Below are 23,182 nucleotides of genomic sequence, written 5' to 3' on the forward strand. Positions count from 1 at the left end.
TAGGATGGAATTTTTGTAAACTTAATATAAGTTGCATAATGTTTAAATGTGTTTTTTATATTTCTTAAAACAATATGTGTTAGAAAAAAAGTTCAATAAAAAATTGTAGTAAGATATTGTATAATAAGAAAGAAGAGTTTAAGAATATCAACGTGAATAATGAAAGGTAAAATAATCGGTTTTTTTAAAAACAATTTTAGTTTTCGAAATAACAGCAAATATTATTTTTAACGTTTAGTAGTGTATGTTCTTAAAATTTTATCTGATTGCAGCGATTTAATGCTCCTAATCGGGATTCGTGGATGATGAACTACAAGGAATTGTGGTTATTTAAAGCGTGTAAAATTCTCTTTTATGGTATAATATATCCGGACGCATTATAGCATACCTCTATAAGCAACATCTCTACGATGAGGTCGCATGGTTACGTGCTTTCTCTAGCGGTTTAACACACCGCGGGCTGTTGATCAAATCTCATTTTATATCGATCTGCCAAAACAAAATTCAACAAAGTCTAACGATCTAGTAGAGCAGTATATCCTCAATCAGTCCAGATAAAGAAAGAGAAAGTTGAAGCGATCAAGTAAAGGACTATAAACATCCGTCTTGGAAGAAGTACTACTCAACGTATGTGACTAAACAATTTGTGTTTCTTTATAAACAATTTTTATGAATTTTTCGGTTTTTTTAACTACACGGTTTGACAAAAATGTTTGGCCTTCTTCACAGTAAATAAAACTACATAAAATTCCAATACTTTTCCACATCCCGGCACATAACCAAACACATAAATATGGTGTATCGCTATCAAGAGAATTTTAGGACGTGCTGAAATGGAAGTATGGACTACATTTTAGAATTTATAATGACTTATTCGCTTCCTACCTGCCTGGCTGTGCCCTCCCCAGGCAGCTCGACCGTATTCTGTTCGGAATGATCTTGGGAAACACCCACGGTGCGGTTGAGGGGGTGCATGCCAATGTGCGCGCGTGTGTGTTGTTATTGTTGGTGTTGTTGCTGTATTTTTGATGCAGCGTTCCTCGCTTATTGTCGTGGTTCGAGATGCAATCGAATCGAATTCGGTGGGATGTGTAGTTTGCTATTTTGTTGGGTTTTTTTTATTGTTGTTTCGTTCGAATTTCGAGTGCACTACGGTGGTACGGTGAGTGGCAACGAAACGGGCAAAAGCGAGACGAGCCGATACGATAAGTTTTGGCAATTTCTGGCAATCCTTATACAGATCGGTCACTTCGTTCCCATGGTAGTGAAAATCGCCTTTGGACCAGAAAATCGAACCGACCACGGAGCATACGGAAGATCAGTGGATCGGCTAAAACACACACACACACATATTCTTCCAAGCACATTCAACAGACGAAATAAAAGACACACAGGCTATTCACCTTTTTTGCTTGTCCGACATGTGGCTACATCGCCAAGAAGCAGCCGATTAAGCAGAAGCATTCCCGCGGGGCGATGTTTCGGTGCATCTTCAGCCAGGTGAATTAGCGTCGTGTAAGCGGCTGTCCAGTGGCTGTTCTGCTTTAATTTGTTCCCTTGCTTTCCATCGTTCACAGGCTCCACTCCACATCTATGGCAATCGTTTTTTTATCAACCTAATTCACAGCCGCCCACCCAGCTTGTATTGAAGGTAGGTCTGATCTGTTTCTTTTTTTAAATTTTCGATGGACGAGATAGTGGCTTGTCTCTCAAATTCCCATGAACATTTCGGGTCCGTGTTTAGATTCCGAAATTGTACGGTTTCGTGATTGGTTTCAATCTTACTCATTGGTTTAGTTGCTCGATTTGCAGTTTTACAATAAAAAAAAATCTTCGATTTAAATCGCGTGAAGAGAACTAGAAAACGTGTAAAACAGATGAGAATTAGTAACAATCCTGTCGTGTGAAGAATGGCGCCACTATCATAAATCTAGCAAACTGCTTACATGTACTTGCAGCTTACAAGACAACTTTAAGGAAACTCAAGCTAGACATTCGTTTTTGATTTTTACAAAGTTTTTCAAGTTGAACTGAAATGTGGTAAGATCCTTCCGGCTTTTTGGATTATACTCAAAATAAAGTATACTCTGCAAAAAAAGGCTTTCGCAGGAGAAACATCTTTTAATCGATTAACCAATTAGTAAGAGTTAAGGTAGCTTTGGAGAATCAACTTAGTCTAGCCATGAGTCTAGCGAAACATTGGGAAAGAATATCACATTTACCCTTATTTATTAAGGTTTCAAAAGAAACCAGAACTAGCGTTAACTTTGCCACTTGAAAGTCATGTAAATTAATGAAAATATAGGCATTTTGAGTTAAAATGAGAAATTTAGTGTAATTTTCAAATTGAACTAGAATATTTTGAGACATAAATGCAAATTTTCTTTCTCTTTGAAACTTCAATTTTATCTATTGAAGATATCGATTCTGAAGAATTTTGTTTCACTTCACACATTAGTCCTTTGTATATACATAATTTTAACATTCACTAAGTGAGCACTAGAAACTGAAGGGTATCACATATCTAAACATGTTCCACTATACTTGAAGAAAAAATCAAGTGATGATCATTAATGAGTACTGTGTAATGCAAACATTGTAAAGTTATTCATTCCGATCCTCAAATTCTCTTTTCCCAAGCTTTTGCAAGTTGCGCATTGATTTTATGCAAGGGTTTTCTGACATAAAATCGATTTCAAATTGCAAAAACTCAAGATCGGAAGATTTTGATTCCACTTCAATCGATAACTTTTCCTCATTTCAATCTAAACATGTCTACTAACGCTTCTCACTTTCCTTCGAAAATCTGTTAACTTAATGCTCAGATAAACAGCTTAAGTCCTAGTACGCTCTAGTTGAGATCTAAAAAGCCTAATCAGACACATTATCAAGAGAAATAAATTATTTAAACTTTAAAACAAATATATCACGCCAAACGAATCAAAGAGGACATTTTGCGTTATTACTATACTACTTTTTTTTAGTAAAACGATCAAGTAAAGATCTTCAGAACCAAATCAACAGTTGATAAAATAGTTCATGGCAATGAGAGAACATTTTTCCTTTACATCCAGGCCGCTTTGAAGTTATCGTATCGCTTGGCATCTACCGCCCTATCTTCACCCTTCACTCGTTCCGATGCTGCACCATAATGTTGGACATATCGGATAGCTGTCAAAATCGATCCGTAAACGTGTTTTGTCACACTCCGTGCCTCACTGCCGGGTTTCGAACCAGGGATAACAAGAACGAGGGCAAAGCGTTATTTTTTGTACCAGGGAAGAAAAACAAAAAAAACTCACCTCGATACCTTAAGCACGGTTATTTTGGTTGTCGTTTGCTTAGTAATATGAAAAAAAACCCCGTACCGTAACCATCGGTGCGGTTTCGGTGCAGTTTCGAGTTCTGCCGGGAGGAGTTTTTTGTTGTTGTTGCTGTTAATCCTTTCGGTCTTATCGCAGCGTCCTGCCCTGTGTACCGCCTTCTCACCTTGCTCGCTTCGGGCGACCGATAGTTATCGTATTGCAAATGTAATCTTGGCAGGGAAATTTAACGGAACATTGACATCACCTCAACCGTACCCGGCGGCGCCGAAAGGGCGATATCTTAAGCACTTGTTCATTTGCGGTGTTTCCCTTTTTACGGTGAAACGTTAAACGCAACGCATCGTGACGAACGACGGACGAAGCGGTTTGCAGGAGGACACATACAACAAACAACAACAACAACAACAGCAGCAACAAAAAACGCCCTATACCTTCGGAAGGTCCTGGCCTGGGTGTGATTGCTTTTTTCGTCGTTCCTGTGTCGATCTTTCTGCGCTAAAACTGAACGTACAGCGGGCGCACGAGCGCACAACGGCGTTACGATGTACCGGCGTAAACCCGGCTGAGTGTGGTTAGCGTTTGACGGCATCAGAGGAAGCCAGATGAAATCGCACCCCTCCGGTTTCGGTGGCCAGTGTGACAAACCGTAAGAAGGGAACGTCAAGGAGGCCGATCCCATCCCAGAGGTGAAGGTTATGAGGTTTCGTACAACATTTACTAAAAAGTCTTTATTGAACACAAAGCTTGTGTGTGTTGTTTATTTTTTAATTTAAATTGAAATAATTAAAAAAAATTAAAAATTATGTTATGGTAATTGGGCTTGCCGTATTGTATGTTACATATGCATGTTGATTTCAAGAATTTTTTAATATTTTTTAAATTATTTTAATATGTTAAACATTATTAAAAAATACTGATTAAAAATAACAAATGTAAGAAAAAGGATTTGGGCGTAATTTCAATACTTTTTCTCGTACGTCGTAAAACGCCAATTTCAAAAGAAAAAAAACAGTATCTCGTATCATGCATTTCTCTTTCCTTCCAATCGATCTTCCGGATGCCCCAATACATCAGACACAATGCGCAACGATAATGGGCAGAAATAAAACGACGTGGAAGAACGAACAACATAAAACCACAATCGGCCTCCCTGGGGCCTGGGACCCGCGGTGAAGGCGCCGCACATTTAAATCAGACCGACATTCCTGGACGACTCGAACACGGCGTAAAGTGTTCCTGTACGACGTGTTACATACCATGCTGGCCATTTTCGGCACGTTAGGTTCAACGGTACCACGGTGGAGGTACCCATCGAAGGTGAAGATTTACCTTTTCGGCAGGATCTCGATTGTGACACAACCGGGTGCATCTTGGAAGAATCACCCGCGGGGGTGGGGCGGCAACACGGATGCCGTGAACGGAACGAGGTTAGGCACAAAAAAAGGAGGCCAACAATTTTGAAAGAAACAAAAACACTTTTTTTTCTCGTACACACATACACGAAGTTAATAAAATACACGAACCACAAAAGAAAACATAACACAACAGCAATCTACACGCGGTAATGCGCTCGCAAACTGAAGCATAACTCAAAACCCATCACAGCATCCAGAAAGGTTCGGCTAAAGGTGATCTGCTTTTATGCAAAGCAGGCGGCGCACCAATCTCACCCTGCATGTGTGAGTGCGTTTGTGTGTGTATGAGTGGTAAGCACACGAAAAGCTTATGAAAAAGGCGCGACAAAAGAGAAAAGTAGCCGAAGATCCAGCAGCTCCAACTCCACCGATGCACGTCGGATGCACCGGCAACAAACAATAAAACAAGAGCACTAGCAAAGAAAACAAAAAAAAAACGCAACAAATCAGAGCTAAAGAAGAATCTCTCGTCCCCATGCATTTATGCACCAATCGGCAAATTTGCATGCAATCACAGGAGCCTTTGATTTCCAGGAAGCGAAAGAGCGAATGCACATCGAAGTGGTGCCGGCCGCGCAGCATCCAGGCGGCACGTTGCTGTTTGTTGCCGGTGTGTACCGGGGTGTAGTTGATTGGTTGCCGGTGCGAACTGATGCATTTATATGCATATTTCTCTGACGTGTGTACATCGGTATTAGGGCAAACGATGTGCATCCCTTAAAATTGAACAATCTGTCTATAAGGTTAGGTCATATTTAAAAAAATATGAAAGTAATAACTAAGCTATAAAAACCCTGCTTTTAATGATCTAAATATTCCAGATTCATATAAACCGTTGCGTGATAATATTTGACAAAATATGATCATTTTCTTTATGAGTGTTTTATACCTGTGGTATTTACCGGAAACTATCACGATTCGGTCAAATAGTAGATGGGTAATGCATTAATTAGCAATCACGTACGATCTGAGTTTAAATCTCAGCTGAACTATGTTAGGCTGTGCTTTTTTATACACCGTAGAACTATTCTTGATCACTTCTTTATCCGGGCGTTATGAACGTTTCACAATATTTGGCTTGTTATCATAATCCTCTGAATCGTTTCACCATAGAGCGCCGTCGTTTGGCGGTTCTCGTATCCCTGCGTATTCTATCGGAATCATGAACACTATCACTTTTTCGTAACCTACACAGCTATGGCGAATTTCCATGTCCATGTAGACAAATTTTTATTAATGATCACGGCACGGTTTAATTTTTCAGAGGATTAAACAGGCGATGGAATGCATCGGGTTGGATATTAACGACAACAGACAACAACATTGATGTTGAGATATGCGCTAGGGTGCAGGAGTTCAACCTTCTAAAGACCTGTCACGACGATTGGAGCTGGGATTATCCAAAACTTATATAATTACAGTACTCACATACTCCTTTGGGACAAGGACTCTGTCGAAAAGTGACAAAACTCTTGCTTTCGAGAAGAAGGATTTTTGGTCCCTTTATATGTGGAAGGGCAAAGGAGGAGTCGGTATTAGCACAATAATTTGTACGACAAACTTACTCTCATACAGCTTATTAAATTCGCCAAGTTTCGGTGAGCTGGTCATGTTATTTGAATGACACCTTACGATCCAATTTGTAAAGAACTGCTAGGTCGTCCACATGGAGGAGTGTTGGTCCCAGCTTAGACGTTGATGTATCCGAAAGGTCGGGATAATGAATTGGCAGACGACATTGCTCCACCGTTTCCAAGTCTTAGCTTCGATCACCTCAACCAAGCTGAGCTGTGCTATTTATGAGCCTTAATTATTATTTATTTAGTCTAATTGTCTGCCACATGGCGTACTAACTAGGGGAGGAGGAAATTAGGATATGGAAGAAGGTTTGAAAGGAGGCATGGATGGTTACGAAGGATGGGTGAATGAATCAAGCAGGCGAGCCCGCGCCTGGGAAATGGCAATCAAGTCGGAAATGGGAAGGTTGAAATCGAATGAGGCGAATGCGCTTAACCAGGGATCATTCTGGCAATAGACAGAACTGCGGGTTAGGGTAAAGGTGAGAGGCCTGTCGCGAAGTCTATGAAAGGGAACATACAGGGTTAAGGAAGATAAAATGGAAGGGACATCGAATTCGGAGGAAAGGATATAGACAGTGAAGCAGGATTGGCGGCCAGCAATCGACACCGGAGAGAATAAGAAGGTACGGAGTAACCGTGAAGAAATCTACGTATTGCGGAGTGCGTAAATCACCTATGAACTCTCTCTTTAGTCTCATAGCAGTACCTTCAGCTGGAGTCCACACAAGGCTGACATAATGAAGAACGGAGCGAACCCTGTAACAATACGGGGCCTTTAAACAAAACGGATCACGGATTTCCAAAGACATGCGAATAATGAGGCCTATTGCTCTGTTCGCTTTATTGAACTCTCTAGCGTGGTTAATGTGACAATCGAATGAGAGACTCTCATCCAACCATACCCCAAGATCTTTCAAGGTGGATACTATACTTATTTGAGTGCGCATAGAGAGTAATCCTATGACAGCCCAACAGCAGAAGATATCCCAAAAGAGATGACGCATCATCTTGGGGGTACAGAACACCAACCCATTTTGCAAACACCAGAGAGAGAAATCACTGGAGAGATCGACAGTCAGTGGACGAGGACGCGGTAAGAACGATTTTTATATCGTCGGCAAAAAGGAGATGTTCATCAATCAAAAGCTTGAAAAGGAATAAGTACACTTCCGTGAGTTACACTAAACAACCCCACAGAGGACGAAGAGAAAGAGTTGTCCAATCTACCCGAATAGGATCGATTCGAAAGAAAGGATCCCATTCAAGATAGAATTGGACTTCCAAATCCTAGTTTCACAAGTTTAGCTAAAAGCAGATTGTAGGGCAAGCTATCAAAAGCGACTTTAAAGTCAGTGTAAATAACATCTACTTGACTGTACAAACTGATACACGGGAGAAGACCGACAAAGATTTATATAAGAGCCGATCCAGAGGAGATTCGATCCACAAACGTTGTTGTATTAAAATTATGGTCGAATCACAAGACCATTGGACCGTCATCAATGTAACTAGTTATACTTCCTTAATAATATGTTATTAGCTTTATTGTACCGTTTTGCGTTAAATTATGTCCATTATTTCAGTTTTTTCCTTTGCTATTTCTATTTTTTTTAATATTTCTCCAAGAACAGTTTAACAATATTGCTATTTCTTGAATAATTTAATACTTATAGAGAGTTTCCCGCTCCTGTTGCATTTGGCCCCCGTCAAGCTTTAACAGCAAACCTAACAGCGATACATTTCCCGTACTGTTGGTGTCTTGATTGATCGAGCTGCTATTGAACTGTGCGTTAAATTCTTTGTGTACCATTAAATCCAGCAGAAGGCGCCAGCTGAACTGCGGATGTACAGAAGATGGACGATGTCAAATTTGTAACTACTGCTCATGTAACAACACACAACCTAATCTAACCTACCTTCCAACCGAGCACTATGTTGCCCCAGTTCGCTGCAGTGGTGATAGTACAAAAGGATATAGCCCACCAAATCATAACCAGTTTCCACAGTGTCTGAATTCCAGTGCCCATTAGAACGGTACGAGCTTTGTGGAGCAACCGTAGCAGAGTGACCCGTAACCCTTTGCGCGAGTAGTTAAATGTGGTACCGCGTTGGTTAGATTTATATACATTGACGTGTTAACATCTTCGGGAGTTGCCACGGTTTACGACTGCAAATAACGAAAGGGTGTTTGCATAAGTAAACTAAAAGAGGTTAAGGTTGTTGAGGCTATTCGCTGTTTATTGCCGCGAAAAGATGGACTGCCCTTTGTTTGGTTGAAATCAAAGTTTTTACTACGCCACAGGGTAAGTTACAAAAATAGTTTAGAGAAGCTGCTATAATTGACTATGAACATTGAGGTGAAAATATCTAAGGTTTCACCGATAACAATGTTACAATTGCAAACCCCCCCCCCCCCCCAAAACGAAGGAGGAAGGTGAGTGTCATCCTCTTTAGAGAGACTCTTAAGATCGAATGGTGTTCCTGCACACGGGAACCAAGCCAACCAAGTGAAACGAACCGGTTAGCATTTAATTAAGTTATCATTTCATGAAACCCAATCTCCATTACCTCAATTAATGGGATCACGTTGTAATTTGCCGAGGGGACATTTACATAACTACACCAAACGCCCCTCGGCGGAGGGCAAATTGATACGCGGTGTAGTGTGCGGTCTCCGAGCCTGGTAGCCACAAGTGTTTCGTCTTCGGAACTTCTTACGATCGTTACGAACTGCTAGGTCGACACGATGGCAGGAAAGCAAGCGCAATGGATACCGGATTTTCATGCCATTTAAAACTGTGTGCCTTCGATTTTAATGCTTCGAAAGCACCCTTGATTTGCAGCAAGATGACGTACGATCGCGTACCATCCATTTGCAGTTGAAGTCGTACATATAGGCGATACGGGCTGCAGTAGATACAGCAGCAGGATCGAGCCACAAGACAAGTTAACGGCCGATCGTTTGGAGGGGAAGGATCGAATCGGATACTAAGCAGCATATCTTTTGCGGCTGAAATGAGTGCGGTCCCAACCCGATCACGGTATCACATTTCGAAGTGGACAAAAAGGATCGAACACATCGAATGGCACAACGGGGTAACAAAACGTATGTCATTTGCCACCCAACACCCTCCACGGCTAACGAGGCTTTAATTGATAAACTCTGTTAATTTGTAATGCATGATAAAGACATACATTTCATTTTCCTCTCGAGCGTCGCACAATTATGGCGTTATCTGGTAAGGGGATGATCATCCCGTACGGATGGACCGGATTGAACGTTGGATCGCACGATGAAGCAAACCACAGTTTGCATGCCGGGGAAGTGCTGGAAAGGTTGATTTTCTCAACGATTGACATGCAAGCAACACATTTATCACCGGCGTTTCCCCTGTTGGTCAGCCATTGGAAAATGATCCCTACTGCAGACGATGAATATTCAGACGATCGATCGGAATGTTTGAATTTAAGTGGATTTAATGGTTTGAATGCAGGCTCTCACAAACGTTTAAAAGGTTGGAAATGTAAAGAAAATTTTGTGAACTATTTTTTAGGTGAAGTTTAAAATTCTCCGATCATTCTTCTTAATTAAATACGTCCACGGCAGCACAGGTAACTTTATGCTGCCAACTCGACCTAATGAACTCACACGCTGTACAGTTCCTACGCCACCTTGTGCAAGGTGTCTTAAGGACAACATTTTTTTATTCACCATTTTATGTGCATTGGGAACAAAATGATATTACAGCAAGGAAAAAAACAAAAAACAAACACGTTCTGCGGCACGATTGCGTTTAACGTCGCATTTTATGTGTCTCGGCTTTTTGATATGATGAGAAGGTTGACGAGTTTTTGTTTTCCTTGTTCGTTCGCTTTTTTTCTCATTTTTTTTCAGTTTCTTTCTTTTTATTTTGCGTTTTGTTTTGCTCCACGTTACTAGCCCATTCTTGATCGGTGCACGTTTCTTCGTGAGTCAATCCGCGGCTGGTGCCGTTAGCCGCAATAGTACCGTGGGTAATGTTTATTGCTATTCGCTGTATACTTCTGTGTTTGCGGTTTTCCGGTGAGGTCGCAAATGCTTGTTTGCCGTAGTTTCCATTTTTCCTTTCCATCCCCCCCATATACGGGAAGGTGTGTAATCGTCGCATTCCATGTCGGCACTTTGCCACGAACCCCGCGCTTGTGACGGTGTGGTACTCGGGGAGGTTTCGGACTCGTTTCTGCTATCGTATCAATAAAACATGCAACGCAAAGGATGCGAATCGCTTTATCTCGCCTAAGCGAATGATTAATGTGAGGAACTGGGTGGCGATAACGGTCGGAACGGGGGTTGACGTGTAGTTGCAGCAGCTATTGCTAATAATCGTGTAAGTTAGCGCTAATGTACGATTGTGCTCATGGCTTAAGATTAGATACATGCGCGTGTTTAGGTTAAAAGGCATCATCAAAATTGCCAATCGTTGGGTTGAAATTCCTCAAACATCTTAATCAACCTACGGTGTTCGATAGACACACATGCGGCCGCCATTGATGGTAGTCATAACTTGTCAAAGAGCGATGTTAAACATCGGTTCGGTTGTTTTGTAGCAACAAATAATTAGTGTCATTAGCGGACGGTTTTTCTTTCTTGCCTTGCTAACATTATTTATCCAGCGGAGTTGCCAATGCTCCGGGCATATATGCGCTGAGTTACTAATGAATCACAGGGGTACAGTTAGTACATTATGAGCCATGGTTTCAATTACCTCTCATTTCTAGAGCAACGGAAGTTGACAATTTGGAGTTTGTTGAACAAACAAAACATAATAACAATTTACCTTTGATCGGTATGACGGTATCAATCATCATCATCGTTGTAGAAAAACGTCAGATAAATGGAACAATTACTTAAACGATTCAAAGTTATAGAAAAAAATATTTAAATATCAGATGAAGCTATAACTTTTTTTCTCGTTCGCTTTAGAATTTTGACATTCAATTAAACTTCTACTCTACTTAATTAGATTTAGAATTAGATTAAACTCTACTTAATTAGATAGACTTTCTAATCTATTTCATTATTCTTTATGATGCATTTTCGTAAGAGTTACTTGTTATTGCTATTATAATTTTTCGTTTTTATTATTCAGGTAGAACGGCCTGGCCGTATTGATATAATTTTTCTTATTAATTTGTAATTTATTCTTCCTTGAATGGCTTCAGAATGAACAAAAAAACCTTATACTTTCAGTTAGACAAAACGTAACGGCAAAAACCTAAATTCCTAACGTGCTACTAAAATTAAATTCAATCTACATTTTTATTCAAATGAAACCAAATGTTTTTCATGATATTGTCGTTAAGTGATACATTTCTAATAACGAATCAGTGTGGCATAATTTTAAACACGCTTTAAAACCCGCTTAGGGGCTTATTGAGAGGGGCCAGCTCTCGAGGTAGGCGAGTGACCGCACATACTAGTTGACCATGCATGCAATACGTGCACTACTCAATCATCCGTTTCGTTTATTTGTCGTAAACTGTTTGCTTTAGAAACCATGTTCTAAAAGCTAGTTGCATCCCACACGAACGCATGTGGCGATCATCAAGAGCACAGAATCTAACGCCAATTATTGAATATAAATTCTTCAAGTTTTTCGAAAGACACTTTTTACTGTAATGTCAACTAAACTTGAAGTAAAATAGAAAGAAAGCTTAGATTAATTTGAATATTAAAACGATCATCTGTTTGCGCATCGGCTTCGCACTGTACAAAGCATATATTCTATTTTTATTAGTAAACTTCCTTATTTTTAGAAAAAAAAATTATTTTAGAAAAAAAACTTTTAATAAACATGCTTTATTTTTTTTAACATGTTTTTTTTCGTAAACAATAGCTATTATAAGTACAAAAATACGACATTACAATACAACGCTGTTCCGTAGGTAGATAAAAATATATTAAAATAAAAGAAATCAATTTTGTTATACCTAGTTTCGTACATTACTTCAAATATTGTATGTACTTTCTTAATAAAAGTAATAATTAATTATGTACATTAAATGACTACAAAAGTGCTGGTGGAGATGATGAATCATTGGATGCCGCTGTAGGCATTGTAACGGCGTCTCCTGAAGGCAATTCTGGGTCAGGAGGGGGTGCACCACCATTGTTGTTAGTTTCTTCAGCAGGAGCTGGGATTGAAGTGACTGTTTTCATTGTAGTATTTGTAGTCGGAGCAACCGTTGCAGCATCTCCATTCGGTGAAGGCGGTGCAGCGGGTGCAGCCGGTGCAGCCGGTGCAGCCGGTGCAGCGGGTGCAGCGGGTGCAACCGGTGCAGCCGGTGCAGTTGGTGCAGTTGGTGCAGTCTCCATCATTCCGCCAGCCATCGACATACTGCTGCATGTTGGACAATTAATCGTCAGTGTGCAGTTGTCACACGTAACATTGATAACCGCATGTTTGCCCGCAACATGAATCGGTTCTGATGATTCACTTTCACTTTCCGAGTCGAAGAAAATCGAGAAAATATCATCCTTTTATATATTTCCACCATAATAAATTGTTGGGAAGAGGAAAAAGATGAAACAAAGGTTAATATTTACAACGCTCACGAACTGACTGGTAGGCAACGAAACTCACTAGAAAGTCCTCAAACGCAGCAACGGGCGACCATTGATTGGCCACGAGCGATAGCACCAGCGTTAGGAGCAGCAATCGCGCCGGATGTGCCATATCGATATGAAAGACTTCAGCACAAGCGACGAACCTTCCAGTAATCAAGTCACTGAACACTACTGGAGCTACTCAAACTATGCCGTCCGCTTATATTCTGTCCCAGCAGCTCAATTGTCACATTACACCAAATGGGCATATGTTTTAACGACCGATTGGGCAAAACTAAACTTATCAGTTCTAAGGTCTAACCGGATGTAAAAATTAAAAACAAAAACTGCGTGAAACCTTTCCAACGTCTGCAGTGTGGTACAATAGTTCAGCAGGTCGCTTCAACCCGGTGGCCAAATAGCAATAGTCTTATGGGAGGACACGTTTTTATGTTCTGACAAAAATGGTTACGACGCAAATGTGCTGCTGGAAGTCGGTTGCCGGCACCTTCACCCGATCAACACCTGATAAGATTTGCTGAAATGAATTTGCTTCAAGTGCAGTATACAGCTCATAAAATTAGATGACGGTACTTTGGCCATGCATCGTCCACAGTTCGAGTTCGAGCAGCTGCATAAACAGCCACAGGAACACAGGTCACCCATCCACCGTGTGAGCGGACCGTATTATGCAAAGTGGCACGGTTCTAGGGTTTATGCCGGATGCCTGCTCAAGGTCTGTATGAAAGCCGATAGGCAAACGGTTTGAAGATGTGAGGCGTTCCTGACGCAACCGGATTTTCAGTACGGCTAGCTGGGCCTAGTCTTACGTTGGCTGCAACATGGAGCTTCCGCAGCTATCAAAGTAAACATTTACGTCGGTTATGGGCTTCATCTTGATAATGGCATGCGTACAGTAGGTAGCAAACATTTAACACCATGCTTACCGATAGGACAATCTCACTAAATGAGTGGCTGTTTGAACTTTACTGAAATTGTTCTCCCATTTAGAGACCTAAACGATCAAACGATTGACAAACGATCAGTCAAATTACAGCAATAAAAATATTCCATTAAGCAGGTTTTTGCAGTACACTACTTAGTAATAGGGCGCTTAGTAGCAAATGAAAATGATATTACCGATGTCTATAAACAATTACTTGGTACTATAACACTCCGTCGTTGTTACGATGTGTACTTCTACAAGTTGCTATATAATCGTTAAAATACGCTTATCTCAGCACTATACACGTATTTCAATTATCTTCTAATTTTTTTAAAACTAATTTTAAATTTCTAATTTTTAAAACTTTGTTTTATATTTGAAGTTTTGTTTAAATTGACAAAAAATCTTTTGATCAATCGTTGACAAATCTCTGGTAATTTCCTCTAGTTTCAACCTCAACTAATAACTATTTATACACTGGAATTTGAAATCTTTTTGATAGGATTTTTTTAAATTTACACTCAAAATTCCTCCTTTCCGTTACATGGCAAATGTCGCTACCAACACTATATGACTAAACATATTCAATATCTTACATACATTTTTATATCCACTGGTGGTTATATACACTGGTTTTAGTAGGGTTGGTAGTGGCGTTTTTCTCTAACTCAGCAAGATCGATACTAAATCCGATCTAGACCGTTCTCCGGTAGCAAGACTATTACTCGTGAGCCATGAGAATGAAATACTCATCGTAATAATTAATTATAAAGTTGACTATTACTCATGACTCACTCACTCACTCTGAGTGAGTTGATAGTCGTCGTAAAGAGTTATAACTAGTGACTGAAAAAACTAAGTATTACCTAACTAAAACTAATTATTAACAAATAACGACGACGCCATAAGGAATTATAAGAGTTTTTCATTTAATTATTTCATTCATAAGTTATATAACTCCTTCGTGATTTCCAAAACCAACTCTTTCTGCAGATTCTAATTAACTCACTTATTCTTACTCAGTACGCTCCTTACTATCTGGTTTTATAGAAAAAAAAACAAATTATTTGTTCAAAATAAATTATGGTATTATGAATAGTACGAAAGAATCAAAAGGTTTAACATATCGATAAAATTAAAAAAAACTTAAATTATTTACATTCCTTAACGGCGTTGTCGACATTTTACTACCAAGCACTGTCCGGTCCGGGTAACACGACCAGCAACATTGATCACCACACCGATCGTAAGTGGTGATCGGTATCGCAATCAGCAAACAGCCGGGTGGGTTGGCCGCCGTGTGTTGAGAGAAGGTTGTTTTAATTTAATTACCGGACAAATTATGATACTTACGATGCTCAACTCGATTTATCAAATCATGCAAACCATTATCATTTGGCACCGCGTGCTAATGGTGCTGTTAGATCATGGTAAACGCAACAACACGATGGAACGGATGGTGCGACGAAAGTATCTGTATTATTATCCCCATGAAAATCGATCTCGTCGCTTGCATCGTATGGTGTGCGTGTATCTTACGTCGTGTCAATGTCTGGTTCTCGCGTATTGAACTCTTCTCACGGGTGCACTGCTATCGTTTGATTGATATTAAGCATAATGCATTAATTGGCCCATTCGTTTGCTAATTGTTTTGTAGCTAACTGTTTACCTTCCGGCGATAAAATTACTGCAAATTATTTACGAAAAACTACTTCTCCACAGCAATACATCTACATTCGCTTGGGGATGTCATTGCAAGGCGACGTTGAACAGTAATGACTCGTAAAACCATCATGTGTTGTTCGGAATAGTAATAAAAGTTTTGAAGTAAATTATAATTTTACATATACTAAACAATTAAGAAACAAATTAAAATTGCAATAGAAATTTGATCTATCACCCGTAGATCGAACGCAAAATTGCTTCATACATTTGCACTTGAATAATTATGAGCAATAAAATGACTTCACATCATCATCATCATCATCATCGTGATCGGACTTCTGTGCATGCTTTCATTACTCTCGTTTTCTTCACACGGCAGTCCACATTTACTAACTTGTTTGCCGTTTTGTCGAAGCGCACGTTTACCGGCGAATGGAGCAAACTTTCGTGTGAGCCATGTCTGGCAGGAGATTCATTGAACGGTCAAGAATGTGAAGAATTTCCTGCGCACCAAAACACAATGCTTGTGAATTTTGTTCATTGTGGGAGATGGTTAATGTTTTTTAAAAAATGGCATCAAACAAAAAGCAGTGCTTCTTAACTTAAGCGTATAAAATTATATTGGTTCGCGTTTTAAGGAATGTTTTGTTTAATAAAGAACACTAGCGCTAATCAGAATACATGAATAACAAAGCAATATTACAATTAAAAAGCATTAAAATGCAGAACATATATTACCAGTAGCTACAGAAACATTATTTTAATAATATAATCAATCATACCTTGACTATTGTTTATCACTGTTTTCTATGTGGCTCGTATTGCTTATTCGGTTGTGCTCTTCGGCATTTTCACCGCGCAATAGACAACGCGCAAAGACAAACGGTAAGAATGCTGTTTAAAATTTGCCGCAAAGTGCATCCATTGTACCAATTTCGTCAGTTCTCTTTCTTTCGAAATGAAGGTTCCAACTTTTTCACGTTCCATATCTGTGCCATCACACATCGGGAGTATAAAATTGGGCGTATCGGGTCAGATGATTTCGCAAATGGTGGGAAAGTTGTCCGGTTCATCGAACTGTCACAACTTGCTCTGCATTCCTTCGTGGCTATTAAACATTCCACTGCTGAAAGATGTATACAGTGATTATGTTTACGCTGTCCTCACTACGAAGCGGTGGGAGCCAAATTATTGTTCGTAGTTTGGTTTCAAAAATGTAACTTTTATCAATAAGCTTTCTAGAATGAAGAATGAGACGAAAAAAAACAAACATAAAAAATGTTTTCTATTCATGAAAAATCGTATCTTTTCCAATCTTTATCAAACGATGATTTATCATTAAAAAAATGCTGATGTAAAAAATCCTATATACAAAAAAATATTTCGAATGTGTTTTTTTATACTACCCAACCTTGACGCAAATATGCCCAAAAATGGACGCTACTTGTTTCATTAGATAATTTGTTGCTTTTATTATCATCGCGTTATCGTCGCATCGCTCGTGACACACAATTTCTCTTTGCTAAAGTGTTTCACTACAACTTCAATAGGTGTGTGAGCTTGCAACGATTTAGTTTTCGATTTTCATTTTTATGTACGTACCTAACAACGGGTTTTCGGTGTTCGAGAATTCAAATTACAGTCCAGTCTCAAGTAGGAATTTCCTGACTTATGCATAAACACAGCAGCGTTTGTGTATGTGCGCATTGTGTTCTGCTTTTAATGCCATGTAATTGCCAAAGATGTGTGTTGTTTGCCATCATGATGCTTTTCGTATTTATACATATTTATAATTATTTATAGATGTTCACTCTTTGATCTCCGTGTTACGCCACCTTCATCCGACATTAACACATTACATAGTTTGCTTTACTTTGGCGTATTATGCGGCGAATGGGTGTTCGCAGATAGGCTACCGTAAAGCCTGTCATTTAGCTGCAGTTTCTATAGCATGTTAAACAAACATTTATCTTCAATTCCACCTTAAATTGGTTTCCGTTTTAGAAGAAACACGGAACGGGATTATCACAAAGAACTTAAGGTAGGAAAGAAAAGCAAAGGTTAAGACGTATGGCAAAACAACGGATTCCGAATGAATTCGAATCGTGAACCCTTTTTTTACAATCATTTGAAATCACCGAAAGCAAATAAGCATAGCAAAAAAAGAAAATCAACAGTGAATTGAATCATTTCGTGAAACAATAACAAATAAAACGAAAGGCAGTAACAAGTGATAACATTGCGGGCACAGATGGTGGGCACACATTTTCTTCCTTCCCGCTAATATCCTTTCGCAGCTCGTATCCATATATGTATCGTACGTTCAGCACGTGCCGCCCGGGCAATAGCATTGGCCGGGTACGTTCATCAGAAGAATGGTGTTATGGATCGGATAAAGCACCACCCGGACCATGCGGATACTGGCCGGCCGATGTCGGCGTTGGCAAATTTGAATCGAGCTCGGCTGTACCAATCATGCCGCCGCTACTGTTGTTGCCCATACCAACCAACGTGCTGCTTCCACCGGAGAGTTGTGCTCCGAGACCGGCAGAATTTTGCGCAACAAGCGCCGACAGATTACGAATCTCCGAAAGACCTTCGCTGGACGCTAACGAAATCGATAGCGGTGACGTATGATCAAGCGAACCGACAGCGTCTGAAAAGAGCATATGGAAGGAAAAGATTCGTTTGCATTCTGCTCCTGATTGACTGACTGAACCAAAGCGACCACTTACCAGTACGGTCGGAATCGGGAGATTTTGCGACGCAACTGTTCACACGCAGCTCCTCGATTGTGTCCTCCATCCGAATTACGATTGCCTTTTGTGCTTCGTACTTGTTTTCCAGTGCCTACATAATGGTTGGATCGTTAAGTTCCGTCGGGTTTTATTTTGCCACCACACCCACGTTCGATCAACTCTTACCTTAAACTTTTCCTGGTACTCTTCCTTCACCGTTTTAAGCGTCCGCTTCTGTAGCGTGATTGTTTCCTCGCGCTTAATGAGCTGTTGCTCCAACTCAGCTTGACGCTCCTTGGCCGTATCGAGTTGGGCTGACTTTTGTTGAAGCGCAAATTTCAAGTCTACGAGAAAAGGATTCAAATGTTAGTATTCGCTTTAAAGTGTACCGCACGCTTTTCGAACCTTTCCATTCTTCGTGGTAGTTTGCCTTCATGAGCGCTATTTCGGCTTCGCGAGCTCGCAACCGCTCCAGCTCGACCAGTTTCTCCTTGAAACGCAACTGCACCTCGCCCATCATTATTAACTCGGACTGTAGACGCGTTAGCTCTTCGCGGTACTGCTGACCAAGGTCCGCCTTCCCCATAGCCTTCCGCAGTTCGTTACGCAAATCAAACAGTTCACCCTGAGCGTTCTCCAGCTGCAAATTAACCTCGCGCCGTTGGGCGGACTCGTCCTTGATCACCACCTGTAGTGCTTCAATCTTGAGCTGTAGTTCCTTGCAACGTTCCTGTTCCTGGTACAGCGATTCCTTCCAACGCACACATTCTCGCGACACTTCCGTCAGCTCGGCATTCGTTTTACGGCGCACCGTACTAAGCTCCGCGTTTAATGAAGCGATCTCTCGCGTCAACCGCGCTACCTGATCCTTGAGCGCTTCATTGTTTTGCTCGAGCGCACGGATCTTACGGCTTTTGCCGAGCAGGCGACGGTTTCGTTCGGCATGTATCTCTCGCCGGTGACGTTCGTACTGCAGTTGCAAATGCAACAACCGGATGTGGTCCTGATAGTAAGATTCCGGCAGGCTCGTTCGATTGCCATTTTCGGCCATGGTGGCCCGTGTCTTGGCGCACGTTTCGATGTACTGATCGAGAAGTGCGTACGGATCCAAACGGCCACCGTTTGCTGCCGCTTTCTGAATCTGCTGATCGTGCTGCAGCTGTGAAATGCTGTTCTTAAAGCGCAATTCTTCCTGCAGAATTCCGTAGAATATCTGCTCGTAAGGCTGCGGCCAGCTGATGATCGTTTGCGTTGCTGTCGAAATGGTCGCATGTGGTGGAACCGGAGTCATTACTGCGTCAACGCCCGCCTGACGATCGATCCGCGATCGCGCGAGAGCAAACGAATCACCCAACTGCTGGTGCTGTTGCTGATGAGGATGTTGATGATGATGATGATGCACACGCTGGTGCTGAAAGTGGCTGCTTGGAGTGGCCACGGTTGTTAAATTGTTGCGCAACTGACGGAACAGCTCCTGATTGCGTGCGAGCTGCTCGCTCGATCGTTGTTCCTGCCTGCTATGGAAATGCGTAGCTGCCGATATAGCTTCTTCCTCCGATGGGCTACTGTCCGCGTTGCTACCAACTCCCTCCGAGGACGACGCACTGTTCCCTCCACCGTTGGTCGTTTCACCCGTTCGGTGCATCTGCTGGCCGAGATGGCGCTGTTTCACGATCGAAACCGAATCGAGCAACAGTTTCGGATTCACCTTGAGGGCAAAATGTTTCAGATCTGGCAATGAATGGCGGCGCTGATGTGCCGCAAACAGCGATCCGCCCGGACCGGCAAGATGATGATGGTGGTGCTGATGCTGCTGATGATGCAGATGTATGTGATGGTGGCACTGGTGGTAGTAGTGATGGTGCTGTTCCTGTCCACCGGTCGGATGACGATTATACACAACCATCGGTTCCGGAATCTGGAGCTGCTGGTTAGCACCGATACCACCACGCGACCCAATCGTGGTGAGCTGCGTCGCCATGGTGGCGCCATTGCGGATAAAGTTTCCGCTCGTGTCCGCTGGTGACGTACCGGTACTATAGTACGGATCGTTCGAATCTACCAAACAATGACTGTGCAGTCGGCGACGCGTGTAGTTGATGACCGATTGCGAATTTTTAAAGTGCAGCCCACCAGCTGAACACGGCGAACCTTCGCCTTGGTCTTGGTCTTCGTCCGCACACAGATCCCGTATCGGAACGGCCGTACCAACCGGCAGCGATTGCGAATGATGCATGTGGGGACTGTTGATATCGTTCACCTCCTGATCTTCCTGGCTAAGATCGCTCGGGCGTAATTGAACCGGTTGGATCTGCACCATGGGCGACTCATTGCGGGAAGCGGCCGATGCTGGCACTACCGTTGCTGACAGTGGGACCGACTGCTGATCGATAGGAAGCGGACTGGACGGTACGCTATTGCTCGTGGTCGACGTTGCAGATGCTACCGTTGTCATTGTGGTCGTCGTGGTGGTAGTACCCGTGTCAGACAGTTGCAGCAGCGACTGGTTGCGATCGCTTACTACTTGAAGCAACTTTTTCGATGTCACCACCGCTAGCGGATACTCGTAGCTAAAGTGTGACTGCCCTGCATCCTTCTTTATCGGAGATGCCGGTTGCGATGGCGTCCAGATGGCGCGGGCTGTCTGTGGTTTGACTGATGTAGGGTACGGCCTAGCAGCTGGTTTGATATCCTTCATGGGTGTAGTTTCAGGCGTTGCCTCGACCGCCGCTTCCGGGGGCGATGCACCGTCCGCGGCCGGTGGTTGTGGTGCTGGTACAGTGGGAATCGTATAGCTCGGGGTAGGAATTGGCGTGTGCGGTACCGTTCCCGTTGTGGGTGGAGGCGTTGGCTGCATAAGCGTGCTATTGGGAGACCAGAACGAATTTTGGGCTGTGATCGTACACAGCTGTTGGTCGAGCGAAAGCGTGTTGAAGTAGTTCACGTTTGCTTTCAGTGGCAATTCGAACGAATCGGTGCCACCACCGGCAGTATACTCGTACGGTTTAATCGGTGTCATGTAACACGGACACTCGTTACCACCGGCCCCATTCACTGCGAGCAGCTGCGCCTGGGAGCTTTCCTGCGGTTCCGGATACTCGAGCGACATGCGGGCGCACTCGTTCACAACATCATGCGGTTCCATGTTTTTCCATCGCTGCTGACTGGTCTCACTTTCCCGGTCGGAAAGCACCAGCCGTGGATGTATCTTAACCGTATCGAGCAACGGCTTGATCGTGTGCTGAAACACAGCCTGACGTCCGGCCGATGAATATTCATGCTTGAGGAAGGCCACAAAATTGCACGGATACATGCCGTACAGCCGAGTGAACAGCTCGTACAGCCCAAACTGCAGATGTATCAGCTGATACTCGGGTAGGTGCGATTCGTTCTGGTTCCACGTGGCGAGATAGTTAAACACATCAAACAAATCCTGCACGAAGCTGCCCATCACCAGTGGAATCACGGGCAACAGATCGATGATGCACAGCACCGCATTAATCAGCGAGGTGATGTCTTTCTCCACCTTGGATAGCTTCAGCACGTCCTTTACCAGTTGGTGGGCTCCCACCTTGTACAGCCAAAGGGGCCGCTTTTGGATGATGTGCCCGAACAGGGTAAGTGCCAACGTTTTCGATGTACCGCTGCGTATCCACTCGGACAGCCGATCGAATATGTGCTTATCGTGGGGTTGCTGTACCTTCACGAGAATTTCTACGATCCGTATCGATGACGTATGAGCAAAATATTCCATCATGTTGCACGCGAGCCAGGATTCTTTGGCTAAAAGTAAACAAATAGGACACTCATTAGCAGTTTTTTATGCATGTCGTACATTGCATTACGAACTAACGAGTAATTAAATATGATAACAAAAAAGCCATACGATTGATTTGATCTTTCAACTGTGTTGCTGGACAATACTTACTGGAAGAAAACATCTCCTGAAACTTGCGCTTCACCTCGTCGACCCTATCCATGTTGTTGGACTCGAGGTCGTCAAACAGATTGGCCACATCCATTGTTTTGCGTTAGGTTAATTTTGCCTTTATAAGATTACGTCGTATACCTCTCCTCCGGTGTGTGTTTGTGTGTCTGTATATGTGTGTTTTAAAGCTTGAATCGGTATTTTTCACAGCTGGTACGGTGGCAACTACGGACAAACAACCGTTTGCCAGATGGTGCTGTTGATCGGAAAGCTAATTTTCATCCGTAGCACAGCCGGGACGTCGATGTCGCTTTTCCAGAGATTGTATACACACGCAGTAAGCAATCTTTGTTCTGCTATCATATTTCGGCACGGTCAACGTCACCTCTATGCCGCAGGGGTTAGACAAAAGGTAACTTTTTATGCAGATCAAACGATGGAAAGCGCTTGCTTTAAGTTAGATTGATTGTACAAATCTGAAATTGTTCAGCCAGTTCCGACATCCGACCGGAAGCAAGTGGCGAACGTAGCCCACCATGGGCTTTAACCCTCTTCGAAATGAACAACAGCTGCATACAACAGAGGCTATAAATCAACACACAAAGGAACTGAAATTATGGAAAATAAACTGCACAAACTACACTCGAATGTTTGCCATCGTCGCGTTCTAAAACTTTTCCATGCCACAAATGTTTTTACATTTCCCACTACACTATCTCAGTCCATCTTCTGTTTCTGTCGAGCCGTGGCCACATGTGTCAGAACTTTTGACAGGAGAAATTATCCTTTTTTTTTCTGTATTCAGCTGTGGCCATAGGTAGCAGATGAGTAAAAAACACTGCGTAAAAATAATTAAACAGTGTATGTATCGTGTTGTGATTTTTTTACACGTAAAACAAATTATTACACGTTTCACTGAACATGCATTTTTTATAATCCGTTGAAATGTATGCACCCATTTGTTTTCCAACATACATTTGGAGCACAAAGAAGTTTAT

The 23,182-nt window shown here is 42.0% G+C and overlaps 2 protein-coding genes across 2 annotated transcripts; both read right to left on the bottom strand.

The window, feature by feature from the left end:
* Window positions 1-12,144: 12,144 nt before the first annotated feature.
* Window positions 12,145-13,477, bottom strand: LOC125760659 (circumsporozoite protein-like). Its single transcript, XM_049421021.1, has 2 exons — window positions 12,945-13,477; window positions 12,145-12,838 (listed from the first exon to the last, which is right to left on the bottom strand). The coding sequence occupies exons 1-2, from the start codon at window positions 13,035-13,037 to the stop codon at window positions 12,368-12,370; spliced, it is 564 nt and encodes a 187-aa protein (XP_049276978.1). The 5' UTR covers window positions 13,038-13,477; the 3' UTR covers window positions 12,145-12,367.
* Window positions 13,478-16,962: 3,485 nt separating this feature from the next.
* LOC125760629 (hamartin) lies at window positions 16,963-22,957 on the bottom strand. Its single transcript, XM_049420923.1, has 5 exons — window positions 22,185-22,957; window positions 18,662-22,039; window positions 18,443-18,600; window positions 18,254-18,368; window positions 16,963-18,174 (listed from the first exon to the last, which is right to left on the bottom strand). The coding sequence occupies exons 1-5, from the start codon at window positions 22,276-22,278 to the stop codon at window positions 17,900-17,902; spliced, it is 4,020 nt and encodes a 1,339-aa protein (XP_049276880.1). The 5' UTR covers window positions 22,279-22,957; the 3' UTR covers window positions 16,963-17,899.
* Window positions 22,958-23,182: the final 225 nt, after the last annotated feature.

The sequence above is a fragment of the Anopheles funestus genome, chromosome 2RL, assembly GCF_943734845.2.
Source record: "Anopheles funestus chromosome 2RL, idAnoFuneDA-416_04, whole genome shotgun sequence".
In the NCBI taxonomy this organism is placed as follows: domain Eukaryota; kingdom Metazoa; phylum Arthropoda; class Insecta; order Diptera; family Culicidae; genus Anopheles; species Anopheles funestus.